This window comes from Siniperca chuatsi, linkage group LG16, assembly GCF_020085105.1.
Source record: "Siniperca chuatsi isolate FFG_IHB_CAS linkage group LG16, ASM2008510v1, whole genome shotgun sequence".
NCBI lineage: Eukaryota > Metazoa > Chordata > Actinopteri > Centrarchiformes > Sinipercidae > Siniperca > Siniperca chuatsi.
The window spans coordinates 26,832,215-26,856,157 of NC_058057.1; the positions used below are offsets into that span (position 1 = coordinate 26,832,215).

Sequence of the window (23,943 nt, forward strand, 5' to 3'; positions counted from 1 at the left end):
TAGATTTCAAACATGTTTAATAACACTTTTGGATTTTCCAAAGAAATGTGCAAATATTGTCAGTGGTGGAAAGATGATGATGATAAACAACATTATCTGTAGTGACATCAATAAATATATATCTTTTTATTAGTGCATTTATATACATTGGAATGTAAAAATGTTCCCAGCAGATCTGGAAATAGTGGAGTATTGCACTTCCATAACCCAGGATGTCAGAGACGTACATCGTCTGCTTCACACGACGGTCGCTTCCGTCGCTCCCTGCCGAGGAGGAAACGTCAACATCAAACACCGGCTTCACTTTGGTGAGTTAATCTGACGATGTGCACAGCAGCATTTCAGAGAGTAGTTAAACTGTCTCTAGTCTTAATCAGAGCAAAAATGCAAGTAATTCACTGGTTCCAGCTTTTCAAAAAGTGAGCGTTTGCTCGAATCGGCTGAAGACGAGGACAGCTGGCTTGGTTTATTTTCATTGTGGCCTTTCACACACGCTGCGGACGCTTGAATGTTGTGTGAACGCAAAACTAAAAATAGAAACTGTGAAAAGCCTCGTCTTGAACACAAAGTGAAACCAGAGCTGGGCGGTTCGCTCGTTGCTGTGAAGGTTTTAGTCGACTGAACTGAAATAGGAATCTTAAGTTGAGCTTCAACCGCAGAAGTGTTTCATTATCACAGTTGAGACAGCACACGAAACATTTCTTCTGTCCTGATCAACGTTTTGTCTTTCTCAGAGTTAGATGATCACGTCTGTATTTAGCTGAAGTCGGGTTGTGGTTAACCTGGCTCTGTCCAAACTTCATAAATACACGTACCAACACCTCTTAAGCTCACTAATTAACACGTTACATCTTGTTTATTTAAACCGTCCACAAACAGAAATGTAACAAGAGTCTACAGCGGTGCTTTGAGCTAAATGCTAACAGGAATAATGCTTACCATCGTATTTTAGTGTGTTAGCATGCACATATTTGCTAATTAGCAGTAAGCACAAAGTACAGCTGAGGCTGATGGGAATGTCATTAGTTCTGCTGGTACTTGGACAAATTAAAACATTGTCCTGATGATGGCGCTAGATGAAAAGTCAGAGGATCACCGAAGTTATGAATGTCCGAGCCACTAGGATTGCTAAAAACAACAATTTGTGTGAGGTTGCCAAAACCTGAACTCATTCACCATATCTGGCAACGCAGCATGTTAATACAGATCGATACAATGTTGTTCAAGCACGTAACTCTCTTACATTTCTGTTTGTGCTCCGACGAAACAAGTGAGATATTAATCAGTGAGTTTTAGAGGAGCTGGTAGGTGTATTTTTCGAATTATGGGGAAAGGCAGGCTAGCTGTTTCCACCCGCTTCCAGTCTTTATGCTAAGCTAGGCTAACCACAGCCTGAGTCTAAAGAAAGAAAGCGAATGAGCGGATTTCAGCTGTTTTTTACCTGAAATCCACAGACCTCAGTTACCAAGTTAGTTACACTTCGATAGCAGCAGGTGGATTTAGGGATTCAGCTTATTCTTGTGCTATGAACTCCAGAAATAAAAGCACAAAAACAGACTGAACGTACCGTACAGTCTCAAACAACGGGCAGGGCCTTTAATTACCTCGACTGCAGAGAGCGACAGGCCTGATTTATACTACATTCAGCCATGTTACTGAATTTATTCCTCTGTTTCACATTAAAAGCCTTTCCTTGCTGGGATGAGTTTGTACTCACAACATGATTAATCTCCCGTGTCAGATATTGTCGTACTCTCCTGCCCTTTTTAAGAGCTCATGGTAAACGTTCCCAAACAACACAGCGAGCTGAATCTCTTCCTGTATTATTTCTTTACATTCTCCGCCGTCACTCGCTTACCACGCTGAGTTCAGGGAAAAGCTCCTGCACGGCGATGTCCAGCAGGACGTACGTCATCTGAGGAGACACAACAGCAAAAACAATGTTTGGCTTTATTCAGATAGATTTTTGATCCTAATTTTGCCAGTTTTAAACTTATTTTATTTGGGCAAAGTTCTTGTACGGCTGCTTGTGTTCAGACAACATAAAATTTTCTGGAAAAAGCTGTTTATATTTCTCAAAGAAAGGTGTGTAATCAGCACCAGCCCTGCCTTCAGCAATCATTTTAAGGCCGTAACCTCATGATGCGTCATTAAGTAAATATACCTGTGTATCAGTACAAAAACAAGGCGTGAGGACGGCCGAGAGACACTAGAGGTGTGGAGGTTTTTGAGTGTTGCTGTGGTTCAAGGTAGAATTGAATGTCCTTCTCGCTGATTGACAGGTGGTAACGCGGCAGAAGGCAGAGGAGAAGACCGCTGGCCGATGTGAGCGTTTTTTCTGTTTACCTGCTTGTTGAGGAGAGGCTGCTGGAACCCGTCGAAGAGGAGTCTGATGCCTTCGTATTTCGCCTCCTCGCCGATGCACTTTCCCACAAAGTCTGAAATCAAAAACACACACGCACACTTTGTAATGCAGTGAGCCTTTGTAACATGAAACAATTCATGGCCTGTCTAAAGTCTTGGCAGAGCATGTTTGGATGTAAAGTTTTCACATTCCTGAGTATAGTAGTAAGGAGCGGTATTGTTTGGTGCGTTTGGACGAACACAGACATCCCAGTGTTTTCATGCAAGATGCACCTAAAGCACATGATTGGAATATTTCAGTGCAGAAACAGTTTAAACTGAAAATTGTCTTCTCGTTGATGTTGGTTACCGTCTGTGGCAACCACATGCTTTGACATCTGTTTCAGCTTACAGGATAACACAAGCAAGATGTGTTTTCTGATAAACACAAGGCTGCAAACAATCTTAAATTTCCTGTGACGTTTTGACATGGCGAGGTGGTTGATGTGAAAACTGACCTGGTAAATACTTCATCATCTCCTCAAACGTCTGCTTGGCTCTGACTTGTTTGTCCTCTGCGGTTCGCTCCTCGCTGTTCTCACAGAAGACGGCGTCTGCGGGAATAAATCACAACTTTAATACATCAAGCAGTCAGTTCAGAGCGATTTATATTTCTCTCTTTTGCTGCCATCTATTGTTCTTTCTGTCTCTGCAGTTCAAAGACAGAAGACGAGAAAACAACTGCACAGACTTTAACATTCAAACGTGGATGCTGTTAGCAAGGCAGGAATCTAACTTTTTCACTTCATGCTACATCTCAAAGTCTGCTGTCCGCTTGAATATACTTCACCAGAAAACGTTCATTATAATATTTTATAACTATTAGAGCCATACACAGGAGGATTGCCAAATAATGTGTGTCTAAACAAACGTGTATTTAGTGAGCATCAGTTTTTACATGTGGTGCATTTCTTTCTAAAACAACAGGACGTACTCGTGGTCTACGAGAGGAAACGCAGACACACACCTCTGAGCTGCGTGATGAGGGAGACCGTGTGGTGCTCCTGGAGGACCTGCTCCAGTTTGGACAGCATGTACTGGTCCATGTAGGCTTCGAAGGTGTTCTTGAACAGGATCCTCCCTGCGGCCAGGACGTGGTGCAGCCAGTTGGGCACGTGGAACACCACCCGACCTGTCAGTCAAAACACCAAGACAGACTGAAGAGGATGTTTGTTGAGTAGTTTGTGTTATTTTGTACTGAGCTGTGTCTCTATCTGAGGCAACAGTTTCCCGTAAACATGTAATATAACTGCCGTACATATTTCTGTCGTTTTAACATGTTTTTGTTATGTTTGTTTAAATTAATTCATGCATATTGAGTGCTTATGTTAAGTAGGAACTAAAGTACATATGCGTTACACACGGACATTTTTGAAAGGTGCAACAGGAAAAAACAGACTTTTGGTGAGAAGTTAATATCTCTGCATAAGACGGTGTAGTCCCTCATTCGTCCAGGAGTGTTCTATCGTAGAAAAGGTTTCAGTCGTAGTCATCTGGACTCTGTTTTCAGAATCAAGACGTTTCGGCTCCCATCCAGAAGTCATTCTCAATTGTGAACAAATGGGACGGGAACTGGAAATTTAAGCTACTCTGTGCTACTTAAGCCCCGCCCTCAGGAGGGAATCTGCCTGAGTATCTGTTAATAGCTAGTTTCACCTGAAACTGACCTAATTGTTTCAAGATGGCCTGATTACTGATCACTGGGCCATCTTGAAACTATTATTAAATTTCCAGTTCCCGTCCCATTTCTTCACAATTGAGAACGACTTCCGGATGGGAGCCGAAACGTCTTGATTCTGAAAACAGTGTCCAGACGACTACGACTGAAACCTTTTCTACAATATCTCTGCATGTGGATTTAAAGTTATAAAGAAGTTGCAAAGAAGAAAAGATGTTTTTCATTTTTGTATTTTGATCAGGGTATTTCAAGAACTCCTTCCCTCTTGGTTATATGCAGCCAGCGAGGTATGTGAAGTATGTTTGTGTATTTGTATAGAGTTTATTGCAATATATGTGTTTATGTTTTACATTGTCATACTGTAGTTTGACGGTGAACGTGATAGCGGAGAAAAGAATGATAAAGGCAATAAATCTATCAGTATCCAGAATCATGGCGTTGTTTATTTCCTGTTGCACCTTTTCAAAAATGTCCGTGTGTAACGCATATGTACTTTAGTTCCTACTTAACATATGCATGAATTAATTTAAACAAACATAACAAAAACATGTTAAAACGGCAAAAATAATATGTATGGAAATTATAGAACATATTAGTTGAAAGAAATATGTACAGCTCTTGCTTGATGATTGCTCTATTTTGAGACACTGGATGTTTTTTAATAAGTGAAAGCTAAAGTATTTTAAAGGATGATTGCAGAAATGTGCCCACTGAAGTTCACTGATTTGTACATCAGAGCAATCGAGACCCTTCAGTGTCTTTATCAGCACGTGTGGAAACATCTGTAAGAACAGTGTTTATCTTTGTTGTTTAACTTCTAACTTGCAGCTCTTTTGATTTCAATTTTCAAGCCTTTTCTTCTGCTATTTAACTGTTGGTGTGTTTGTTACTTAATCTGTATGTGATTTCATTTAATTTTCCTCTTTATTGTGGTTTTAAATTATGTTCTAATACATTTATTTTTCAAAAGTAAATCATGGACTCACTCTGTGTTTTATAAAGGCACTGTACAAATAAACTCGCCTTGCCTCATCACAGCTGTGAAATTCTGATTTAGTTACTTGGTAGTCCTTTCATCTGGGGTTACGGTGGTTGGTTGTTTCACTACCTCTTTTACAGAAACAGCACTCACAAATGTAGTTAATAAACCTGCGTCTTCCTGTGCAGCTAAAGAGAAGTAACTTCAAAGGTTGGATCCTGTCCAGAAACAAGGCCCGTTAACTCAGATGTTGATGACATTTAGTTGTTATTGTTCAGCAGTTTCATATTGTGTCAAACCCGCAGGGCGGTACAGAGGGTCAGTACGCTCCTCAGCTGTTCGACTTGGTGGCCATCACTTACCGACGTACATCATGTAGTCATACATGCCGTCGACAGTGACCATGTCCAAGAAGCAGTTGTGGTTGTGTCTCCACTCCGAACTCTCCGACAGGTTTGCGTTGTTCTTGAACAGGTCGTTGAAGAGCTGCGAAGTGAATCATCAGCGAGCGGCGTGAACATTAGAGTTACACAACACTGGAAGTGAATCACAAAACCGAACAGGATGATCTGTGGAGTCACACGGAGTTAACATACATTCAACTTCATGAAAAAATGTAGCATCGAGTTGTGGCATGAATGTCTGTGATAATTTTGTATTATGTGTTTTAACACCTTCATATATTTCATATGTTTCCCCCCTTAAGCAGCTTTTAGCTTATTAAAATGATCTTGTTCCACTGACTGGGCAGATAATATACTTATTCTGTATCTTTTTTTTTTGAAGTTACATGATAATAAGTGTTAAATTTAGCAAATCCAAGACATTTTTTACTGCTGCATCATTCCATCAAAATGAAATATTCTAAATGTCTTTTGCAGGTTTTAAATAAAGTTCTGTGGTTTTAAATAATGTTTGGTTTCGTTCTGGTCAGCATTTTAGGAGCTGGTTCACTTTATTATTTTCCAGTAATTATTTAGCTGTAATTTAATTATCAACACAGACAGTTGCAAACTACTTAAATATCTTTATGAATGTCAGTGAGGCTGCTTTTACTCTACTTTTTTTTGTCTCGGTCTCATGAAGTTTATCTTTGCTTAATTGTATGATTTGACTGACTGTAACAAGTGATCTGTCGAGTTAATAAAATCCTTTTCTACTTCTTCGGTTGTCACGCTGTGCGCTGAGCTGAAGAGAACTAAATAAAGGCAGCGAGATACACTTTTAAAATGCAACGCGTCTCTCTGGACTGGACGTGAAAACGGGATTAAAATCACCCAACTAAAGCGGACGTAAACAGAGGTTTGAACAGTCTCTATAGTGCTAACAATTGTAGTTTCCTGCCCGGCACATTATGGTTTATCGTACTGTGGAGGTGGGCAGAGGGAGAGGTGATTGTCGCAGCTGAAACTGGTTGATTAATTATGCTCTCCCTGGGACACACACACGAACCTGTGCGTGGACTCTGCTGATGCTGGGTGATAAGTTGTGTAAAAATGAAACAACAAAGCGTTGTCTCAGAGGGAAGGGAAGGGTTAGCACGATTTCGCTACACATACAAACAGACAGACCTCCCCGAGGACAGAGGAAGCGCTTTTCCTCTCGAACCTGATAAAATGGGACTTTTTAAACTCTCTGTAGACTGACAGGACAGCTCAAAGCTTCAATTTACTTTTGATAAAGTGTTGAAGTTAATTTGTTTACCCCTTGAATCTGACAGAGTGCCAGAGAGCCTGAGGACTTTGGGGATTTACCAGCAGCAATGACACGAGACAGATGTTTAGTTTGTGCTGAGCAGAACTTATTCTGTTTTACCTTCTTGTTGTTCTCGGTGGAGGGGCTGAGGATGGTCAACTCCGGTCTGCTGGGTTTGGGTTTGGGCGACTCGCAGGAGTTGAAGAAGGACTGGATGAAAGGCTCCAGGTTCTGTCCTTTCTGGAAAACACACGTCAGTAAATTTCACAGTGTTTAATATCATCAGCGTCATGTTGAACTGTGTTCCACTTTAGATGATCCTGCTAGGGTTGAATGCTGGTAACTGAGATCCAGGCGTTTCCCGGGAAAAATACCTGCGGGATGTGTGCTTGTGTATGTGTGTGCACGCCTGTGTGTTCAGATACTGAGATAATGACACCTTCTCCAAATCTCATTAGCCACATAACTGTCAAGCTATGTCCTGACCTTAAAATGGCGTTATTATCGTGTATAAATGCATCAACTTCAACAGACCAGCAGGTCGGTTCAGTATTCTTTTCAGGGGTGTTAACTGTCATGTGTTTTGCGTGAACTGCCGGCACCGTCTCTCGCCAAATAAGAGAAAGCCGCTCCTTGATGAAAAATGTAGTTATAGAGGTTACATAAGCTTCTCCTGCACACAGGACAACATCTCAGCACCAACACTGGTCCAGTACCATTACAGGGAGCGCAAAAGGCACGCGCACACTTTTCCAAAATCACAAAACAATTCAATTCATGTTGAGTTTTGCATCTTTCATTTAATTCTGCATCGATTACAGCTTGAAATATCCATTAAAGTACAACTTTAAATGAGTCTCTAGCAGGCCAATTACGTCGTTTACACGTCACTGAATTAAACGGGTGTTGTCCAGACTCGACAGGTACTGATGTTCTGTTCGATTCCCCCGAAATGTTTGCGTGTAGGATTCTTTCCTACGGGTTTATTGAATACCTGTAGCCATCACACAGCAGCAGGATCAATACGTGCGTGTCCAAATTCAGAGAGGCGCTGTGCACATTTTACGAGTGCGTCGTGTGAGAAGAGTGTGACACATTTTTAGGACGTAATCATTTTAAAATCACAGCCTTATTGTTCCTTATTTCTCCTGGACTGTATTATTATGTAGGAAGCTCCAGCAGCACTTACTTACTGAACAGCACTGAGAGAATAAAGACACCCCAGGCGCCTGTAGGTTTGCTGATTATTTATCTTGTACTGAGGTCCTCAGATTAAAAGGAAGTCTCCACCCGTGCCCCCATTCCTCCCTGCACACCCTGTTATACACATCATCCACAGTGACCTTGTGCTGGGAAAACAACTGCTTCATTCAAGAACAAGCAGAGAGTTCCCTTTCTGCAACAATGTTGTAGTTTTTGGCTCACAAAGGCTTCACCAGCAGTCACATAAACTCCTTCAATGCAGCGTGACACGTTTGCTGGTTTAACTGAGATTAACTCTTACAAAGAAATGTCTTACTTACTTACATAAAGCCGTGGTATTAAAAAAAAGGTCTGTTTTCCATGGAACCGGAGGAGTTACTGATATTAGCCAATACCTTTAAAGGAGTAGTTCAACAGTTTGGAGAATACGCTTAATCGCTTTTATGCCGAGAGTTAGATGAGAAGACCAATACCACTCATGTCTGTACTGTAAATATGAAGCTATAGCAGGCAGCTTGTTAGCTTAGCTTAGCATAAAGACTGGAAACTGGAGAATATACTGTAGATAGGTAGGTGTACATGGAAATAAGGACAAATATCTACATTATTAATAATCATTTCAGCTCAGGAGGGACTCACCTCTTTCATCAGCTTCCCTGGTACGGACTTGAATATTTTTCCTGTAAAACAAAAGACTAAAGTTAACAAATCGACTGAACAGGGAAAGGTTCAGATTACTAAAAGAAAAATGGTGATATTTAGAAAAGGCAGAAGGAAGGAGCAGGCAAATCAGATGTTTAAGACACACTGTCCAAGTTGCAAGCGATCAGATCGATCTGTGTGCCCGGCGGTGACGACGTAGGCGGCACTAACTACGTACGCTGGTGACGCGGCTTTCCAACACGGAAGCATGAGAAACGGAGCTCCATCATCTCACCCTCCAAACAGTCGGGCTGTCCTCCGTCGCAGCAGTCAAACTCAGAGACGGAGGAGTTCGGCGCCCAGCTTGGATTCTGCTCAAGCACTCTGATGCACTTCCGTCACTCTGAGTTTGACGTCGTCGTCATGTGAGTGACGCAAAAGAAATCCGATTGGAATCGCACACTTATTTTATACTTATACCCACCTGGTACTTAATGTATTTTCTGACCTGTTTTTATAGTGTTTTTATAGTGTATTGTATTATATTGTTTGCTAGTACTTTCTCCTGTGTGCACTGACGTAAAGGCGAGCTGCTGTAACAAAGAGCTTCTGATTTCTGAAACCACCTCCAAATGTGGCCTGAATCCGATTTGCAAAAATCACATTTCATGTGGGTTTTTTTTGCTGTCCGTACTTTCTAAAATCAATCTGGAGATGTGCCAAAAAAAAAAAAAAACGGATTTGGGCTAGCGCAGGGATGGGCAAACGTTTTGACTCACGGGCCACAACGGGTTCTAAAATTTGACAGAGGGGCCGGGCCGCCCGTTCCTGCGCTGACTGCTTGCTAGCGTAGTCGGCGTGCTTCGTAGCAAAGTGACGGCTGATATCTTTGAAAACCGCGACAGTTTCTTGGCATATCAGGCATACAGCCTTTGATCGGACTTCAGTGAAAAAATATTTTGATGTCCGCTCCGTATTAAACACTCGGCGCTCATTTTTGCAGAAGGGCTCATAAGAGAAGAAGAGAGTAATACACGCGAACAAGGTCAATGTAGCTGAAGTGCGCCATCTTTTGGGGAAACGTGGGCAGTACAGGAGAACAAGGTTTACCCGTACCTATTTTAATATAATTTGGTCACGTTCGGCGGGCCGGATTAATTAGCCCAACGGGCCGTGTGTGGCCCGCGCGTCTGGGCTAGCAGTCTGAACAAGGCCTGAGTCAGGAGGTCTGCTTTAGATATAAAAAAAAAAAAGACCTAGTTTATTAATGGACTTGTTTTGAACAGACAGAAGTGTGGATGGACTGATACACGACATATTTTGAAATTAATCACAACCAGCTGAGTTTGCTGAGATGGATATTTAGGAGTATATAAGATTTAAATGTATACGGTGGTTACGTGAATATAAAAGTATAAGCTTTGTGGATATTCTTGAACAAGTTAGGAGTTTTGGGAGATCTGTACCCCCTTTTGACTCAATCACCACAGGGTGAAGACTTTGGTTCAGCTACACCTGGCCAGGTAGGGGTGTAGTGCCTTGCTCAACGACACCTTGATGCAAAAACCAAAACTCATTTTGGAGTGGCAGGGCTGGATATATGATTGGAATCAAAATACACAGGACATGTATGCAAAACCACATATAAAATTAACTGTGTTCCATTAGACCTAACTCGTTATGTGTGTAAAACAATAACTTGAATGATAATAATTGAATTAGTTTTGACATGATAAATTCATACTTTCCCTAAAAGTTGATAGAGGATTATTATGCTGAATTATGGCCCAGCTCTGCGTGGCAGTAATCTCAGAGAGGACTGTCATGTTGCTCATCAAAATGAAACGGTTAAATCGATCTGGATGGATCTGCGAATGTCGTCAAAAGCAGTCAGCCTCTACCTGCTGCAGTGACCAACAGGACAACACTGGAGATTCACACTCTCACTACACTTTTACCTGGATAAGTAATGCTTCGGAAAAAGAGGAAATGCATTATGTTTACGTACCCAGGTTGACATCAGGCAGCATCCTGTCCAGGAACTGAGACTCCATGCTGTACGGAGACAGGAAGTCGGCCAGCAGCTGACTGTTACTGAGCTCTGGATGCTGCAGGAGTCTCTGCACACACACACACAAACACACCAGGAGCTTAATACATTTACAGTTTAGGTATTTAACTGCTATTCTTCTCCAGAACACACACTTAAATTACTAAATTTGATAATCGGCAATTGCTGCCAAGCCAAGTATAAACATAACCCAGTCTGTACATCTTGTCGACAGAATATATGTACTGGTTACAAAATCAGAAAAGGCCTGTTTCCACTAATCATGACGGAGTTCCTCTTTGTGTTGAAAACCTTCACTACATTTTGGATTTACAGTTATATAGTTCCTACATGAAACTGCTCACAACAAATCTGTGGATTATCTTGAGTAACCGGGTCGTGATTTCTGGAAAGAGACGCTGCTGTTGGCGCTTTGAGCACCACGAGCCGAGCGCCATGTAGTCCCATTATATTCAAAAAGGCAGACATCTCTAAAACTCTGCAACTCACACCAAAAAAATCAAAGTAATTCAACTTATATTCAGTCCATGAGAGCTATTTGGTTTGCTTTCTTTAACACTTAAAATCTCATTCCTCTCACCCAACTCAGCACCAAAGACAAAGACAACAGCAAAATCTTAGCTACTGAAGTAATTCCTATTTCTATCAAGGCTGAATACCTGTAAATATTCCTCAAATTCTTCCCTTTTTGATGCGAGGAACTCATAATTCTTTGGTCCAATAATTCTTTTGGATGGAAGCTGTGCATCTGCAAATGTGCCTGGGGGAAAAAAAAGATTGGATAAAAAAAACATTAACGCAAACAACAACACTAGATTCATATTTTACATAACTGCGAGCTAACAGAATATGGAAATCGTCAGTTATTTAATTTAAGTGAGTTTGGTTAAAGGCCCAGCGTTACCGTGGAACTCCGTGAGTTTGGATTCTAGTACGTAGAACTCCAGATATCTTCTGTAGACCGACAACTTTTCAGTTTCATGACCAACTGCGAGAACATAAGAACAAATTACAACATGTCTGACTGATATGAAGGCTGATGCTAAAATTGACATTGCACACAAGGTACAGACTCTGTTTGGTTCGAAAGTAAACTAAAATCTGATTAGTTATTCAACTGTCTGCTGCTTATATGAAGTCTCTGGATCACATATTGCCTTTAAGGTCAAATGGAAATTTTGGCCAAAACCAGGCGTTCATGCATTTGCAGTTGACAAACAAGACTGAAAGCATCAAAATACAGTGAATTAAGTTTTCAGTAGACTTGCCCTGTTAATGTCCTAATTATTAACACACATACATTCAGTGAGTGATACATGTTTTAAGGTTTACCTACTTTTTTTTTTTGCTCCATATGCCTGCTTGTTTATAAGCAAGAGGAAGAGGAAGTAGCAGTTTGGATAACATTTATTTGACAGTAGGCTCTGGCACGGTTTGATTTTGTTGACGACTGTTTTAGTCTTTGTTCAGGTGGTGATGGGAAGATCAAACCAGACCCGCTGAGAGAGAGAGAGAGAGAGGAGTTGCGACACTTGCCACAGACCTCTGTCATAACCGGAAAAGGCGGAAGCAACGCGTCGCGGGGCAACCAGTAGTTTCAAACACTGCAAAGTTCCAGCATTGAACCCCACTCATGTTCAGCGTTTCCCAAGCACGCTCGCTGAAATGAAATGACTGCACTGTTTTTCACATTTTATCACATTAGCTGACCTCTCAGGACTCTAGTCAATAGTGATATTTTATGTAGCCGGCTTTAGTTAATGTTTATCGTTAAGGTAATAGCTAGTTAGCTAACGTAAGCAACACTTTGCTAGCTACCATAACCAGATGTCAGTTGGACTACACTGCCTCAAATAAATTGCAGTTATTGGCGTTCGTTGGCATACAAAGTTTATCTTCGGTTATTAGACTTATTGTTAAAGTAAGCGACGCTTGAGTGCGACCGTATCACTGCATCTGATTACAGCGAATGGTGGCTAGGTTGTTCCTTGGTTAATTCTGTCATGACACACATCTTTTGTTAGGCAGTGCATCAGTGGCAGGTGATAAGATCAGCAGCGTAAATGTGGATGATCACAGTAAAAAGAAAGTATAACTGGAGGTAGCTAATTACGTCACATACTGTGATGGGTATGAAACAGGTACATTTGATATTTCACCCACTATAATGATGTGTGTGTGTGTGTGTGTGTGTGTGTGTGTCCAGTCTGAGGTTTGTGAGTGGTAGACCATGAGTGGGGGAACAGACTGGACGTGAGTGCTTGGCTGCGGGGGTGAGGTGTAAAAACCTCATCCATGACCAGGTTACAGCCCAGGTCTGGCCTCAGTATGCCTATGAAACGAGACTTGCCGTAAAAGCAGCTAGTGGAAGAATGCAATAGCTATGTTGTACACTTGTATGCCTTTCCTGGCCTGCTTTCTCTTCTACATTATGGGAAAGGTCCAGAGAAAAACTGATTAATGCTGCACATTATGCGTTAATATTTAGCGAAAAATTGCTGCAAATAGAGTCGCTGCTGCTGTCCGCACCGCTGGAAACCATTCAAACAGGTCGGTTTGTTTGGAACTACTGAGAGCGGCCGATTAAAGTGTGCCGCGACTCTCTCTTTCAGCCGGTCGGGGACTTCCAACTTGCAGGGTGTAATGTACAACTGCTGCACAAACGCTAAAAACATATAAAACATTATATTATATTAGCTGCAGCTTTGCAAACTGTAAAACTGTTTTGCGTTGGTGTGATGTGTGCGCTCCACCTTAAGTGTGAAATGAAGTCTGGAGTTAACAGTATTTTCAAGTAAGAAGCTCGTATCTGTGATTTTGAGCTCAGCATTGTAGAAGATCTACGCTCATGTGATTCACATACCAGATGAGTCCAGCGACAGAGGCTTGTGTTTCACCTCCCCGCTCACTCACCGTCCTTCCTGTCGTTGCGCTCCACATCGATGCAGAAGACGGGGATCTTCTCCCTCTTGGCCTCGTCGTCGTAGATGTCGATGTAGGGGATGGTGATGCTCCAGGCCGACAGGTTCCTCAGGGCGCCCGGTGTGCTGGCCGGCTCCGCGGGGGAGTCGTCCTCCATCACGACCGTCGCCTCCTCCACCTGCAGGGACACAAAGAGCCAAACCAGGGAACAAATAATGTTCAAGTTCCGTTTGCTTTTAACTTTAGGTTTAACTTTAACTTTAAATTCAATTTCTGTGTAATTTTCTAATGCCTAAATTAAAAAAGTCAAATCACATCACAGACTATTCTCAATCTCCAAGATATTGATGACAAGAGAAAATGTGTTTTTAACACATTTAAAGTATAATACAATATGTAATAAACCAGTTCATGTGGCAAAATGATGTTATTGAGAAACAAATATATCATTGTGTATTTTTGTTTAGATTTTAGATATACTGTGTGTGTGTGTGTGTGTGTATATATATATATATATATATATATATAATATATATAATGAGCAGCAGATGGATGGATGGATTGAAAGAAAGGATAAATTAATGTGGATGCATGAATGAGGTTGACCCACGCCTCGCTTTGCAAACCAGCAACATGAGGCAGAGATCCTCATCACAGCTCAACACTCTGAAAAAGAAACACTCACCAAATCATCGTCAAAGTCGTTCATGGCGCTGGGTGGCAGCATGGCTCCCTCCATGGTCGTGCTCTTGAACACACCTTTGATTTTGCTGCCAATTCTGCTGATGCCAAACGACTCCCCTCGTTTTGACGTGTTTCTAGGGTGAACAGGGGAAAATGCTGTTACAGAGTTGTATACATCTAACCCGCATTAATACTACACAACCCCAAAAATCACATCTCATCTATTCGGTCCAACTATTCTGAAGCAATTCCTCCTACCCCCCCCTCAGGTTTTAAGGAGTAAAATAGCATATTCATCTATCACGTTTGTCAAATGACTTGCTGACAGAGCATTTCACTTTGTATTATAGCAACTGACACGGGAAGAAATCATTTTCTCTGTGCAGTGCATCGGTCATGCAGCAGACATGCAGTAAAAAAAAAAAGGGCGACAGCTACATGCCTTTTTCATCCGCCGGCCACAGCAGCTTGTACTTATCGAAACCTCATTTCTAATGTTTAACCAGGCGGTTTGAACTTTCAGTCAACAACGATTAGTCGGTTTTAGCAGTTATTACTTTCACACACCCACCAAATGAACTTCTGCTATTTTAAAAGGGCAATAAGTCAGACTTTTACTGCAGCTGGTGGCGGATCAGTGACTGCTTTACCGGAGATGTTCACCTCTAAAACTTCCTTAAAAACTCTCACGAGTACAGGCTTCACCCAGAACGTTAATTACTGTGATCGCTTCAGCATTCATTCTTCTCTCCTCCATGTTTGAGAGGACAACGGCTGCTACGTGCCAATGCTCGCTGTATGTTCAAAATATTTAAAAAAAAAAACAAACAAATAAGTTAATAAACTAGTGTCTTAAATCTATTATGTGTAGAGTTTGTGTGCGATTATAGCATTCAATATATTCAGATTGTTCTGAAGTTTGTGTTTGTAGAAAAATGACACTTGTCTTTTTTGTACTTTGAGCTGCATTTCATGCATTAAAATATGGTAAAGAAATGAAAGAAGGCATTAAATGCTTGGTCAGATTCTTGTTTCATATTCTTTGATTAGATATTTACTGATTTAAACACAAATCTTGACTGTATTTTATTAAGGGAAAGTTCTTTTGGTGCAAAACAAAATTAAACTCTGATGCATTTGAGAAGTTATTTTGCTAAATAGAGATAAGGACTTAAGTTTCCCTCTATGTGAGGTAAGGTATTACTTTGGTATCATACTGAAACTCAGGTATCGTTTTGGCAACGTAAAAGAAGTGAAGGACAGAGGACAGTGATGCAACATGATGCTGCATGTCAGACATGTCAGCATCAGTTTGAGGCTAAAAGCCTCATTCTCAGGTGAAAGAAAACTACCGATCCCCGTCAGAGACAAACGTTTTCATCGCTGTAAATTCTCATCAACAGACACCTAAAAGGACTGCTTCATACTTCTGTAGTGTTCAGTACTGTCTTCTTTAACAGGTCGATCATCTCAAGCATGAAGTTAAAATCCAAGTGCAAGCATCAGCATAACATGTAAACAAAGACAAGCAGTGGCTCGTGATGTTAAGATTTGTTAAACAAGGACTTGTTTCTTACGCAGGCAACATTTGATTCATTCACAGAGCCGCCTGCACTGCGACGTACTGTATCTGCATGCATCACACTGTTTGCATCCAGTATCTCTCAGGCAGCAGACTGTGAGGACAGGTAACATGCCAAAGACCTACTTACCTGTTTTCTTCCAAACTGAAGCTATTTCTGGAATAAGATGCACAATTGGACAACACATCTTCAAGGGATGTGAGCAAAACTTAAAGCTGCGTATTCAGAGGGCTATTCTCACTACTAGATACAGGTACAGTGTAAAAACGCCGCCTACAGTACCATCATCAGAGGCGTTTCTTTGGTGGCTTGCATATTTCTTTTTCAAGAAATTTTCTTTTTAAGAAACTGAAGAGTAACTCCTTCCACTGGTTGGTGTGCACAAGACCAAATTAATTTGGCTATTATTATATCAATAAAAATACTCGTGGCGTTGATCACTAAGATTAGTATCCGTTAAGAACAAACTCCATCAGTGAAAGTATGTTTTTATTTTATTTTCAGGGGAGGTGTTTTCATCAGCTCCTTGTTTAACTCAGTTTTTTTCCTTCTGTATACTTTTATTGTCACGTGAAAGATAAATTAAAAGCAAACTCAAAGTTACAACAATCCATATCACAAACCTGTTGATTCTTGAGTTCCTTGGTGGAGACTCCGCCCCCCTCAGCAGGTGTCTGAAGTACTGAACACAGAGAGGAGACAGTCACCGTACAAATTACAACTAATCTATGATTTGAAGTTCTGGATGCAGAAGATTTCAACTGTCTGTGCTTTTTCTATTCACAACAAGACCCGTGGTGGAAGAAGGATTCAGATCCTTCACTCAAGTAAAAGTGTAAAAATTCTTGTGAAAGTGTACTTAAAGGATCAAAAGTAGAAGTACTCATTGTGCAGGCAGAGCAGCCCAGTTACACTATTATATATTCTATTGTTGCTGAAGCATTAACATATAAACAGCTTTTAATGTTGTAGCCGGTCAAAGTGGAGCCAATTTGAACTACTTTATTTACTGTTGGGTAGTTTAATCAATAATAATCCATCGTATTTCACAATATGATCATATGTTTTGTTTGTAAAAATCTAAATATGAAAGGTAACAAGTAACTAAAGCTGTAAGATTAACGTAGTGTAGTTAAAAGTACAATATTTCCCTGTAAAATGTAGTGAAGTAAAAGTATAAAGTAGCATTAAATGGAAATAAAATGTGTCTTTGCAACACTGAAATAGACTAAATACTCTACATTTTGAATACATGGTCACACAGTACCTTCGTTTCTACTCTCAGCCATTCGTAAAAGCAGATGTATTTGTTCGGCTGTGTTTGGTAGAACCCTGCAGATGTGTGGCTGACTGAGTTTTTGAGGTCTTACTTCGTCGCTGTGACAGAACATCGGGGTGAAGACTCTCTCCAGCAGAGACAGGACGTGTTCGTACGCCTCAAACAGGCAGCGCATCGTCTGCAGCTTCACCACACCAGCGTACGGACCTTTAGCAACTGAGAGGGAGACAGCGCGTGGTTAAACTGCTTTCACGCTGTGTTTCTGTTCAGAGGGTTAGAAAAGTTTCCACTGGAGACAAACAGGAAATTACAACACAAGTTTGTGCACAAACAGCACTACACTCTAAACTGTTTAAAAGAGTAACTCAACACCGGGCTGAGAAGTAGCGTTTCACTGCCCTAGGTGGTTGAAAGTTACATGTCTGTTTCACCTTTGAAGCCACCTATGGGTGTGGTCAGAAGTGCCTGTAACCACACCCGACAGTGATGTCACAGGGTGCCAAAGTACACCTGTACATCACTGCATCAAGGTGTTCAGGAGTGTTCAGTAAATTTCTCTTCTTAACAAGAGCTTCAAAGTGTATATTGTGACATACTGTGTCCACGTGTACTGAGCAAGGTTAGTTTTCAAACTGTCAAGGAAAAGTCATTGTTTGCAATTATTGCTAAACTCTTACGCTAAACAGCGGAAAACAATTCTGCTGAATTATGACCAGAACTTCAACAACTGCTGCTACAAACAAATTCGGACATGTTAGTGTTTAAAGGAAAACTCCACCGATTTGGAATTGCACTTTCGTAAGGTTGGGGGACTGGGAGAGACAGATTTTAAAAAAAAGGAATCGAAGCAGCAGAGGCCAAGATATCCTAATATGGATCAAGCTCCAAAAACACTAGATCCTACAATTCCCATAATGCAACTCAACTGTGTCTCTTCATAAATGCCTACGTCTTTAAATTATAATTTGTAGTCCAAAGTCAAGCTGAGACATAATCAGACTTCTCCACAGAAGACATTTTCCAACCGTCTCTACAGGCTGACCGGTACTCTCCATACGAGTAAACTGATGTTAAGTTCTGAGGTAGCTGCACTGACAGCGCGGTGATGATAATGAATGATATAGCCTCTTACTGTTCCTTATCTCCTCCACGATGAACTTGTCGAAGCTGATCTTGTCGATGCTTTCATCCAGGCAGTAGGTCTCATAGATGTGCAGCACCTCACCATGTAGGCGCTGCAGCTCAGCGTCGCTCAGCTCCGGACTCAGGATCTTGTCGTTAAACTCCTCTGGAGGAAACAACAACAGGTTTGAAACAGTCAGACTGAAAGGGAAACCCTTCCCGAAGCATGTCCAGAGTCCTTCTCTGTAAAACAAGAGCAAACATGTGTCGTCTACATGTAAAGCCCCGATTGGACCCCTTGAGCCTCTACAGGATAAGCGGGTTAGAAAAACAATGGATGGATGAATGGTAATGAATCTTGGAGGGCCAGTGGGCTAGCTACCTAGCTTACTAAGATTGCTATAGGCTTGCAAAACTAGTTTTAAGGTTAGCTAGGCCACTGAGCTTAATCAGAGGATTACGTGTGCAGCACGGTTTACGTATGATGGTTCCTCTTACCCACGGTGAGGCAGAACTGCAGCACGTGCACAGCTCCTTCCTGCTTCAGGAAGTTCATGAAACGAAAGAGGAGATCCTGCTGGTCCCTGATCTCCTTCAGCTCCAACTTCAGCACCTGCACGACCAGAGAGAGGAGTTTGGTTATCCTCATTAAAAGGAAATACTCAATAAAAATAGAGAGAGACAGATAAAGACGTTACGTAGATACACTGTATGTTGGCGGCTAGGGGGACAAAATGGTCAGAAACTGCAGTACAAGGTAAGAAATATTTATCTATTTAATTTTTCTAATAACAGAAATCTGTCGGTCTGTAGTGAATAAGGTCTCTCTCTACTCACAGACGGCTTCTTGTTGCTGACGTCTGCATATTTCTGTAAAAATGGAACCAGGGTAGACGGAGGCTCTGTGGCTGGTTCTGGCTGGAGATGCAAAAGAGATTTAAATAAGCAAAGTAATTAGTTGAAAACCCTGACTTTTTGTTACTAAAAGAAATATCCACAATTAAATTTTTTTTTTTTTTTAAAGTAAGGTTTCTTTTCCCAACTGGATGTACAGTTTCTGAACTTTTCACTGATCCAGATGTAAGGTAATGGGATCAGTATTCCTGAAATGTTCTTTTGACTTACTGGAGTGTCATCAACAAATATCAGCACCATGAGGTTCACAATATCCTGGAAAGCAAAGAGAGACAGCATGTCATCTTAATGTTATAAAACCTTCAATGCCTGTTTTTTAATTGGTTATTTTATATTAATTTCATGCTGTGTCATCTTATCACTGCATCCAGTTGGACCCATCTTCAAATTTAAACAAAGCAAAGAAACATGAAGAATATTCTGGCATAACTTGAGGCTTCTTGGTAGTTATTAAGTCAGATTAAGTTTCTTCAAAAGTAGTCCCTCTCCAATGTCTGATCATTTGGTAAAGCCAAATAAATTCCCAAAATGTTTTACAGTATTTACAGTATTCAAACAGAGCAGTGTGACCTGCTCATTCACTACACTACAGCAGTCTTCACACCGACAGACCGACATTAATCCTGTTCTACTCACAGGGTCAGCCATGAAATCCATGGTAGGTAATATGACAGACCCAGCCATCACCTCCCGCAGCAACAGAGCCAGAGACCTGAACGAAGCCAACACACAACCACCAGTTACAGCTTTTAATGCACGATCATTTGGTTTCATCATACAGTCAGCAATTTTGGGATTTAACAGCCACTCAGGCCTTTAGATACAAACAGTTAGCTTCCTTATCTGAATGTTGTGATTGTAGTTTACATGTGGAGCTAACTAAATCCAGTCCTAGATGTCATCCAAATAGTCTCTGTCAGCTGGTTTGCGTCTGCCTACCTGCAGTCTGTTGCTTTGGGAGGCATGACGTAGGGAAACAGCATCTCCGTCAGCGTCCTCAGGTAGAGCAGCTCGTCTTTTCGGCTGTGCAGAGCGATGTGGAGGTCAGTGCCGTATTCATCCAGAGCTGCCTGTTGTAAACCCCCCACATCCTTCACTGCAGACAAACACATATAATAACATCAGAACACAGCGGATATTACTGTATGTCTCTGAACGCACACCCAGTTTCACCAAACAACTATGCTTAAAGGGCAGACGAACACCTCCAAACGAAGGTTACCTGCCACAGTTCATACCAGCATTTTCCACCTAGACCAGAATAGGAAATTTGGATACAAGATTCCAGAAATACGTCTTTATCTATCCCAGCGTAAATCAACCAAAACACGATAAGCAGTACGCCCATGGAACAAACACAAGAGAGACCAGCTGTAGTTTTGGGAGGGGAAATTTCTAGATTATCTGGGCCATCTCTAGATTGTATTTTCAAGAAATTGGTTTTATAGCAGAATCACTGGCAGGGTAGCTTCAAGTTAAATGTAAAACAAACACATACATTCATATAAATGAATGAAGGAATGAGTGATATAAATAACTGAGTAAATAAATACTTTCAAATGTGCCAATTTACAGTTAAGACTGTAATGATAACCTCTGTCGATACCTTTTTCTCGAGCTTTTCCAATAATTTCAATATGCTTCATTGCAGCTTTCATCACTTTGTCTGCAAACACAGCAGGAACATCAACCTGCCAAACGTAGTGAAAGACAAAAAAAGAAACAAACATTTTGAGCATATGTCTGTCTGAGATCCAGCGTGATCCTGCCTAAAGCATGAAACTGGCGTTTAATGTTCTGCTTCTTCTTCATCTGTAGTGGCTTTACTGACGCTGGTTAGATCTGATGACAGCCCATCAAGGTGAAATGCTGAAACAGAACGAGTACAGTACATCCTCCGGTCTGCAGCATACTTAACTTAACAATCAAGTACACAAGACCTTCACCTTCTGAGCCCGGCGGACAAGCACTGATGCGAAGAAGCGAAAGGTCATCCTCAGTTCATCCACACACGCCTCGTCATCTGTGATGTCTCTGAAAACCAGAGGAGGGAGTTTATAACACCTTCTTTATGCGTGTCTCTATAAAATAACTTTCTTAAAGACAATAACACACTTACCTGTACCAGGGGAACACAAAGTTCTCGAGAACTAACTCAAACACCTACAGGTCGGGGACGGGAAAGTTAGAAGAGGTCAGAAATAAGTCCGTCTGTCGACTTAACTGATGACATTTACATGCATTGAGAGTTTAATTCTGCAGAGACAGTTAAAATGTAATTTTTGTAAGTAAGTGTCAGAAGACAGACAGATAATAAATTAAAAGGGTAGATAGTATGTTATTTTTTCAGCGTAACATCCACACTTTTTCAAATAATTAATCATTCATTTTAGGATAAAACCGTCGACGTGTATCCATCCACTGAGGTACCTCTGCTATTGAAGCATCCACTTTTGAATGAACTTTCAGGTCCAACCATGGCTGGTAGTTTTCAAGGAGCAGCGTCGGCCTGCAAAGAACAAACTCGGCTCACCACACTTGGAAAATACAAAGATCACAAGCAGCACCAGGGTGAAAACTCACTCCAGCTATGATCCAAATACTAGTGAGTGGTGTCCATGTTCTTGTCAAACATCTCTACAGTCCTATCTTGTCTTGCTGCAGTGGTGGCACTGGATTTGTGTAATGAATATGTTTTTGTAACGACATACAACAGCGGCCCCTTAGTGTACTAAGGTTGCCTGTTTTTTTGTGTGGTTTTTCTTGTCTTTGAGGGCTGGAGCTGGGTCCGGAGAGACTGATGTTGTGGTTCTCTAAGACTCACTGAGACGTTATTTATGGCATTAAAACTATACAGATAAACAGACTTGACCACAATTCCTTTATCAATAACATAAGTTATCCGTCTGGTGCAGTACTGCTTAATAATATCCACTAGATGGCAAACTAGTGTATGTAAAATAATGTGTCCTCACAAAAATACATTATCAGCTGGATTAATTAAGTAAGGAAAACATGCTGACTGTACCAGGAGTAAATAATAAATGTCATTACAAAGCAATGTGCTGAACACGCATGCCTCACCTACTTATACGTAATAACACAAAATGTACTTAAAGTATCACAAGTAAAAGCAGTAAAAAAGGCCCCTGAGAGTGGCAATTATGATATGTTATTGAATTATCATTGATGCGTTATTGCAGCATTTTGCTATTGTAGCTGCTTGAGATGCTCATTTTAACTACTTTATATACTGTTGGGTAGTTTAATCTATAATAAATCATTGTATTTTATAAGCAGGTTATATGTTATGTATGTAAAATATTTAACTATAGTTAAATTAATTCAGAGGAGTTGGACGACCATGAACTGCAATGTCAACAGTTCGAATCTGAAAAGGGAGTTTTGGTCAAAAAACTATCTACTTAAAAGGTATAAAATGCACAAAAGATGAATGCCCGATATTTCCCTCTGAAATGTAATAAAGCAGAAATGTAAAGTAGCATAAAAAGGAAATACTCAAGTAGTTAAAATAGTACTTAAGCACAGTACATGAGTAAATGTACTTAGTTACGTTCCACCGCTGTAAACAACAACAGAGCGGATTTCTATGCATTTGTTAAATACTCCCTGCCTGTTCGCTACACGGTAAGTGTTTCTCCGCTCGGAGATCCTGTGAACGTACCGGTGACGTTTGCACTTGACCTTCCCGCACACGGCACAGCTGTGGCCCAGAGGAAACAGCTCCTGCTCCTGCCGCTGTTGGGGGGGGGGGGAGAAAGAATCGCCCGTTTCCTTAATCTTTCATATCACACACTGTGAACTGCCTCCAGAACAGCACACTTAATCGCTGAATGCAAACACCACACTGCTCCGCGCAGGGATTCAGATATAAATAAAGCTGCATCAGCTAAATGCGTCAGGTGTCTGGCTTACTTTGTTCCTTGGCTTTATGGTGAAAAGGACATTTGGGAGAAGGGACTCTGGTCCAAAGGAGCAATAGAAAGTGATGACACCAGCCAGGAACGACCAGAAGACCATCAGGATGTGGATATACCTGGAGGGAGATTGTTATACAGCGTTAAAACTCATGCAAATTAACTAAAAATCGGTGTTTAATCTGGGGCTTCTCCCTCTGTTCACTGCATGTGTACTGCAACTATAACCGTTTGTGCTTTTTAGATAAAGTTATATAAAGGTGTAGCTTTTATTGTCCCATTTATACAGCATCTCTTTTGCTGTGTGTATGATACTTAAGTGTCCAAAACATTACATGTCCAGGATAAATTAAATGTGCTTTCCTCTTTCTTATAATGTCAAATAAACTAAATAAGAGACATTTCCCACTGAACGCCCACCTCACTTCACGTTAATGACAAGAGTGGGTGGAATCTGTTTTCAGCACCGCATGGTGAAACGTCCAGAGCACAGCATGAGCATTGCACACAGACAGACAGAAATATAACGTATCATCCAGTAAATAATCATCACAATATTTCCAGGTGGGGCATAGAAAGCTGCGCGTTTCGGAGCATGATGCAGAAATGCAGGGCATGTTCAAGAACTTGCCTGAAAGCTAATTAGGGAAAACACCTAGTGCGTTGATCGACGTTTAATTATTTCGCATTATCTGTAAATCTGACGATCACAACCTCACAGACCCCAAGGTAGCGTCTTCAAATGTCCAAAAAACCCAAAAGGACTATTGTGTGTGACAAAGAGAAGCAGGAAATCCTGCTAACGTGTAGCGTTTGTTTCACCGTTTTT

The 23,943-nt window shown here is 41.1% G+C and overlaps 1 protein-coding gene across 3 annotated transcripts in view; it reads right to left on the reverse strand.

Moving 5' to 3' along the window:
- Positions 1 to 23,943, reverse strand: part of snx14 (sorting nexin 14) — a 25,240-nt gene continuing 1,297 nt past the window's right edge. Inside the window, exons 3-30 of one of the 3 annotated variants that reach the window (XR_006375034.1) lie at positions 23,113 to 23,233; positions 22,862 to 22,935; positions 21,607 to 21,685; positions 21,296 to 21,339; positions 21,123 to 21,210; positions 20,783 to 20,867; positions 20,116 to 20,272; positions 19,813 to 19,888; positions 19,387 to 19,431; positions 19,099 to 19,179; positions 18,760 to 18,874; positions 18,272 to 18,427; positions 17,231 to 17,355; positions 16,484 to 16,542; positions 15,990 to 16,016; positions 14,279 to 14,411; positions 13,585 to 13,771; positions 11,576 to 11,659; positions 11,331 to 11,431; positions 10,609 to 10,720; positions 8,598 to 8,638; positions 6,876 to 6,995; positions 5,423 to 5,546; positions 3,371 to 3,535; positions 2,862 to 2,957; positions 2,347 to 2,438; positions 867 to 1,915; positions 1 to 821 (exon numbers count right to left, since the gene is read on the reverse strand). Coding sequence is in view for 2 of the 3 variants with exons in the window: in XM_044170133.1 (XP_044026068.1) it covers positions 238 to 264; positions 1,859 to 1,915; positions 2,347 to 2,438; positions 2,862 to 2,957; positions 3,371 to 3,535; positions 5,423 to 5,546; positions 6,876 to 6,995; positions 8,598 to 8,638; positions 10,609 to 10,720; positions 11,331 to 11,431; positions 11,576 to 11,659; positions 13,585 to 13,771; positions 14,279 to 14,411; positions 15,990 to 16,016; positions 16,484 to 16,542; positions 17,231 to 17,355; positions 18,272 to 18,427; positions 18,760 to 18,874; positions 19,099 to 19,179; positions 19,387 to 19,431; positions 19,813 to 19,888; positions 20,116 to 20,272; positions 20,783 to 20,867; positions 21,123 to 21,210; positions 21,296 to 21,339; positions 21,607 to 21,685; positions 22,862 to 22,935; positions 23,113 to 23,233 (2,671 nt within the window). In the remaining variant the exon portion in view is untranslated. The remainder of the gene's footprint in view (positions 822 to 866; positions 1,916 to 2,346; positions 2,439 to 2,861; positions 2,958 to 3,370; positions 3,536 to 5,422; positions 5,547 to 6,875; positions 6,996 to 8,597; positions 8,639 to 10,608; positions 10,721 to 11,330; positions 11,432 to 11,575; positions 11,660 to 13,584; positions 13,772 to 14,278; positions 14,412 to 15,989; positions 16,017 to 16,483; positions 16,543 to 17,230; positions 17,356 to 18,271; positions 18,428 to 18,759; positions 18,875 to 19,098; positions 19,180 to 19,386; positions 19,432 to 19,812; positions 19,889 to 20,115; positions 20,273 to 20,782; positions 20,868 to 21,122; positions 21,211 to 21,295; positions 21,340 to 21,606; positions 21,686 to 22,861; positions 22,936 to 23,112; positions 23,234 to 23,943) is intronic. The other 2 variants (XM_044170133.1, XM_044170134.1) reach the window with 2 other exon arrangements.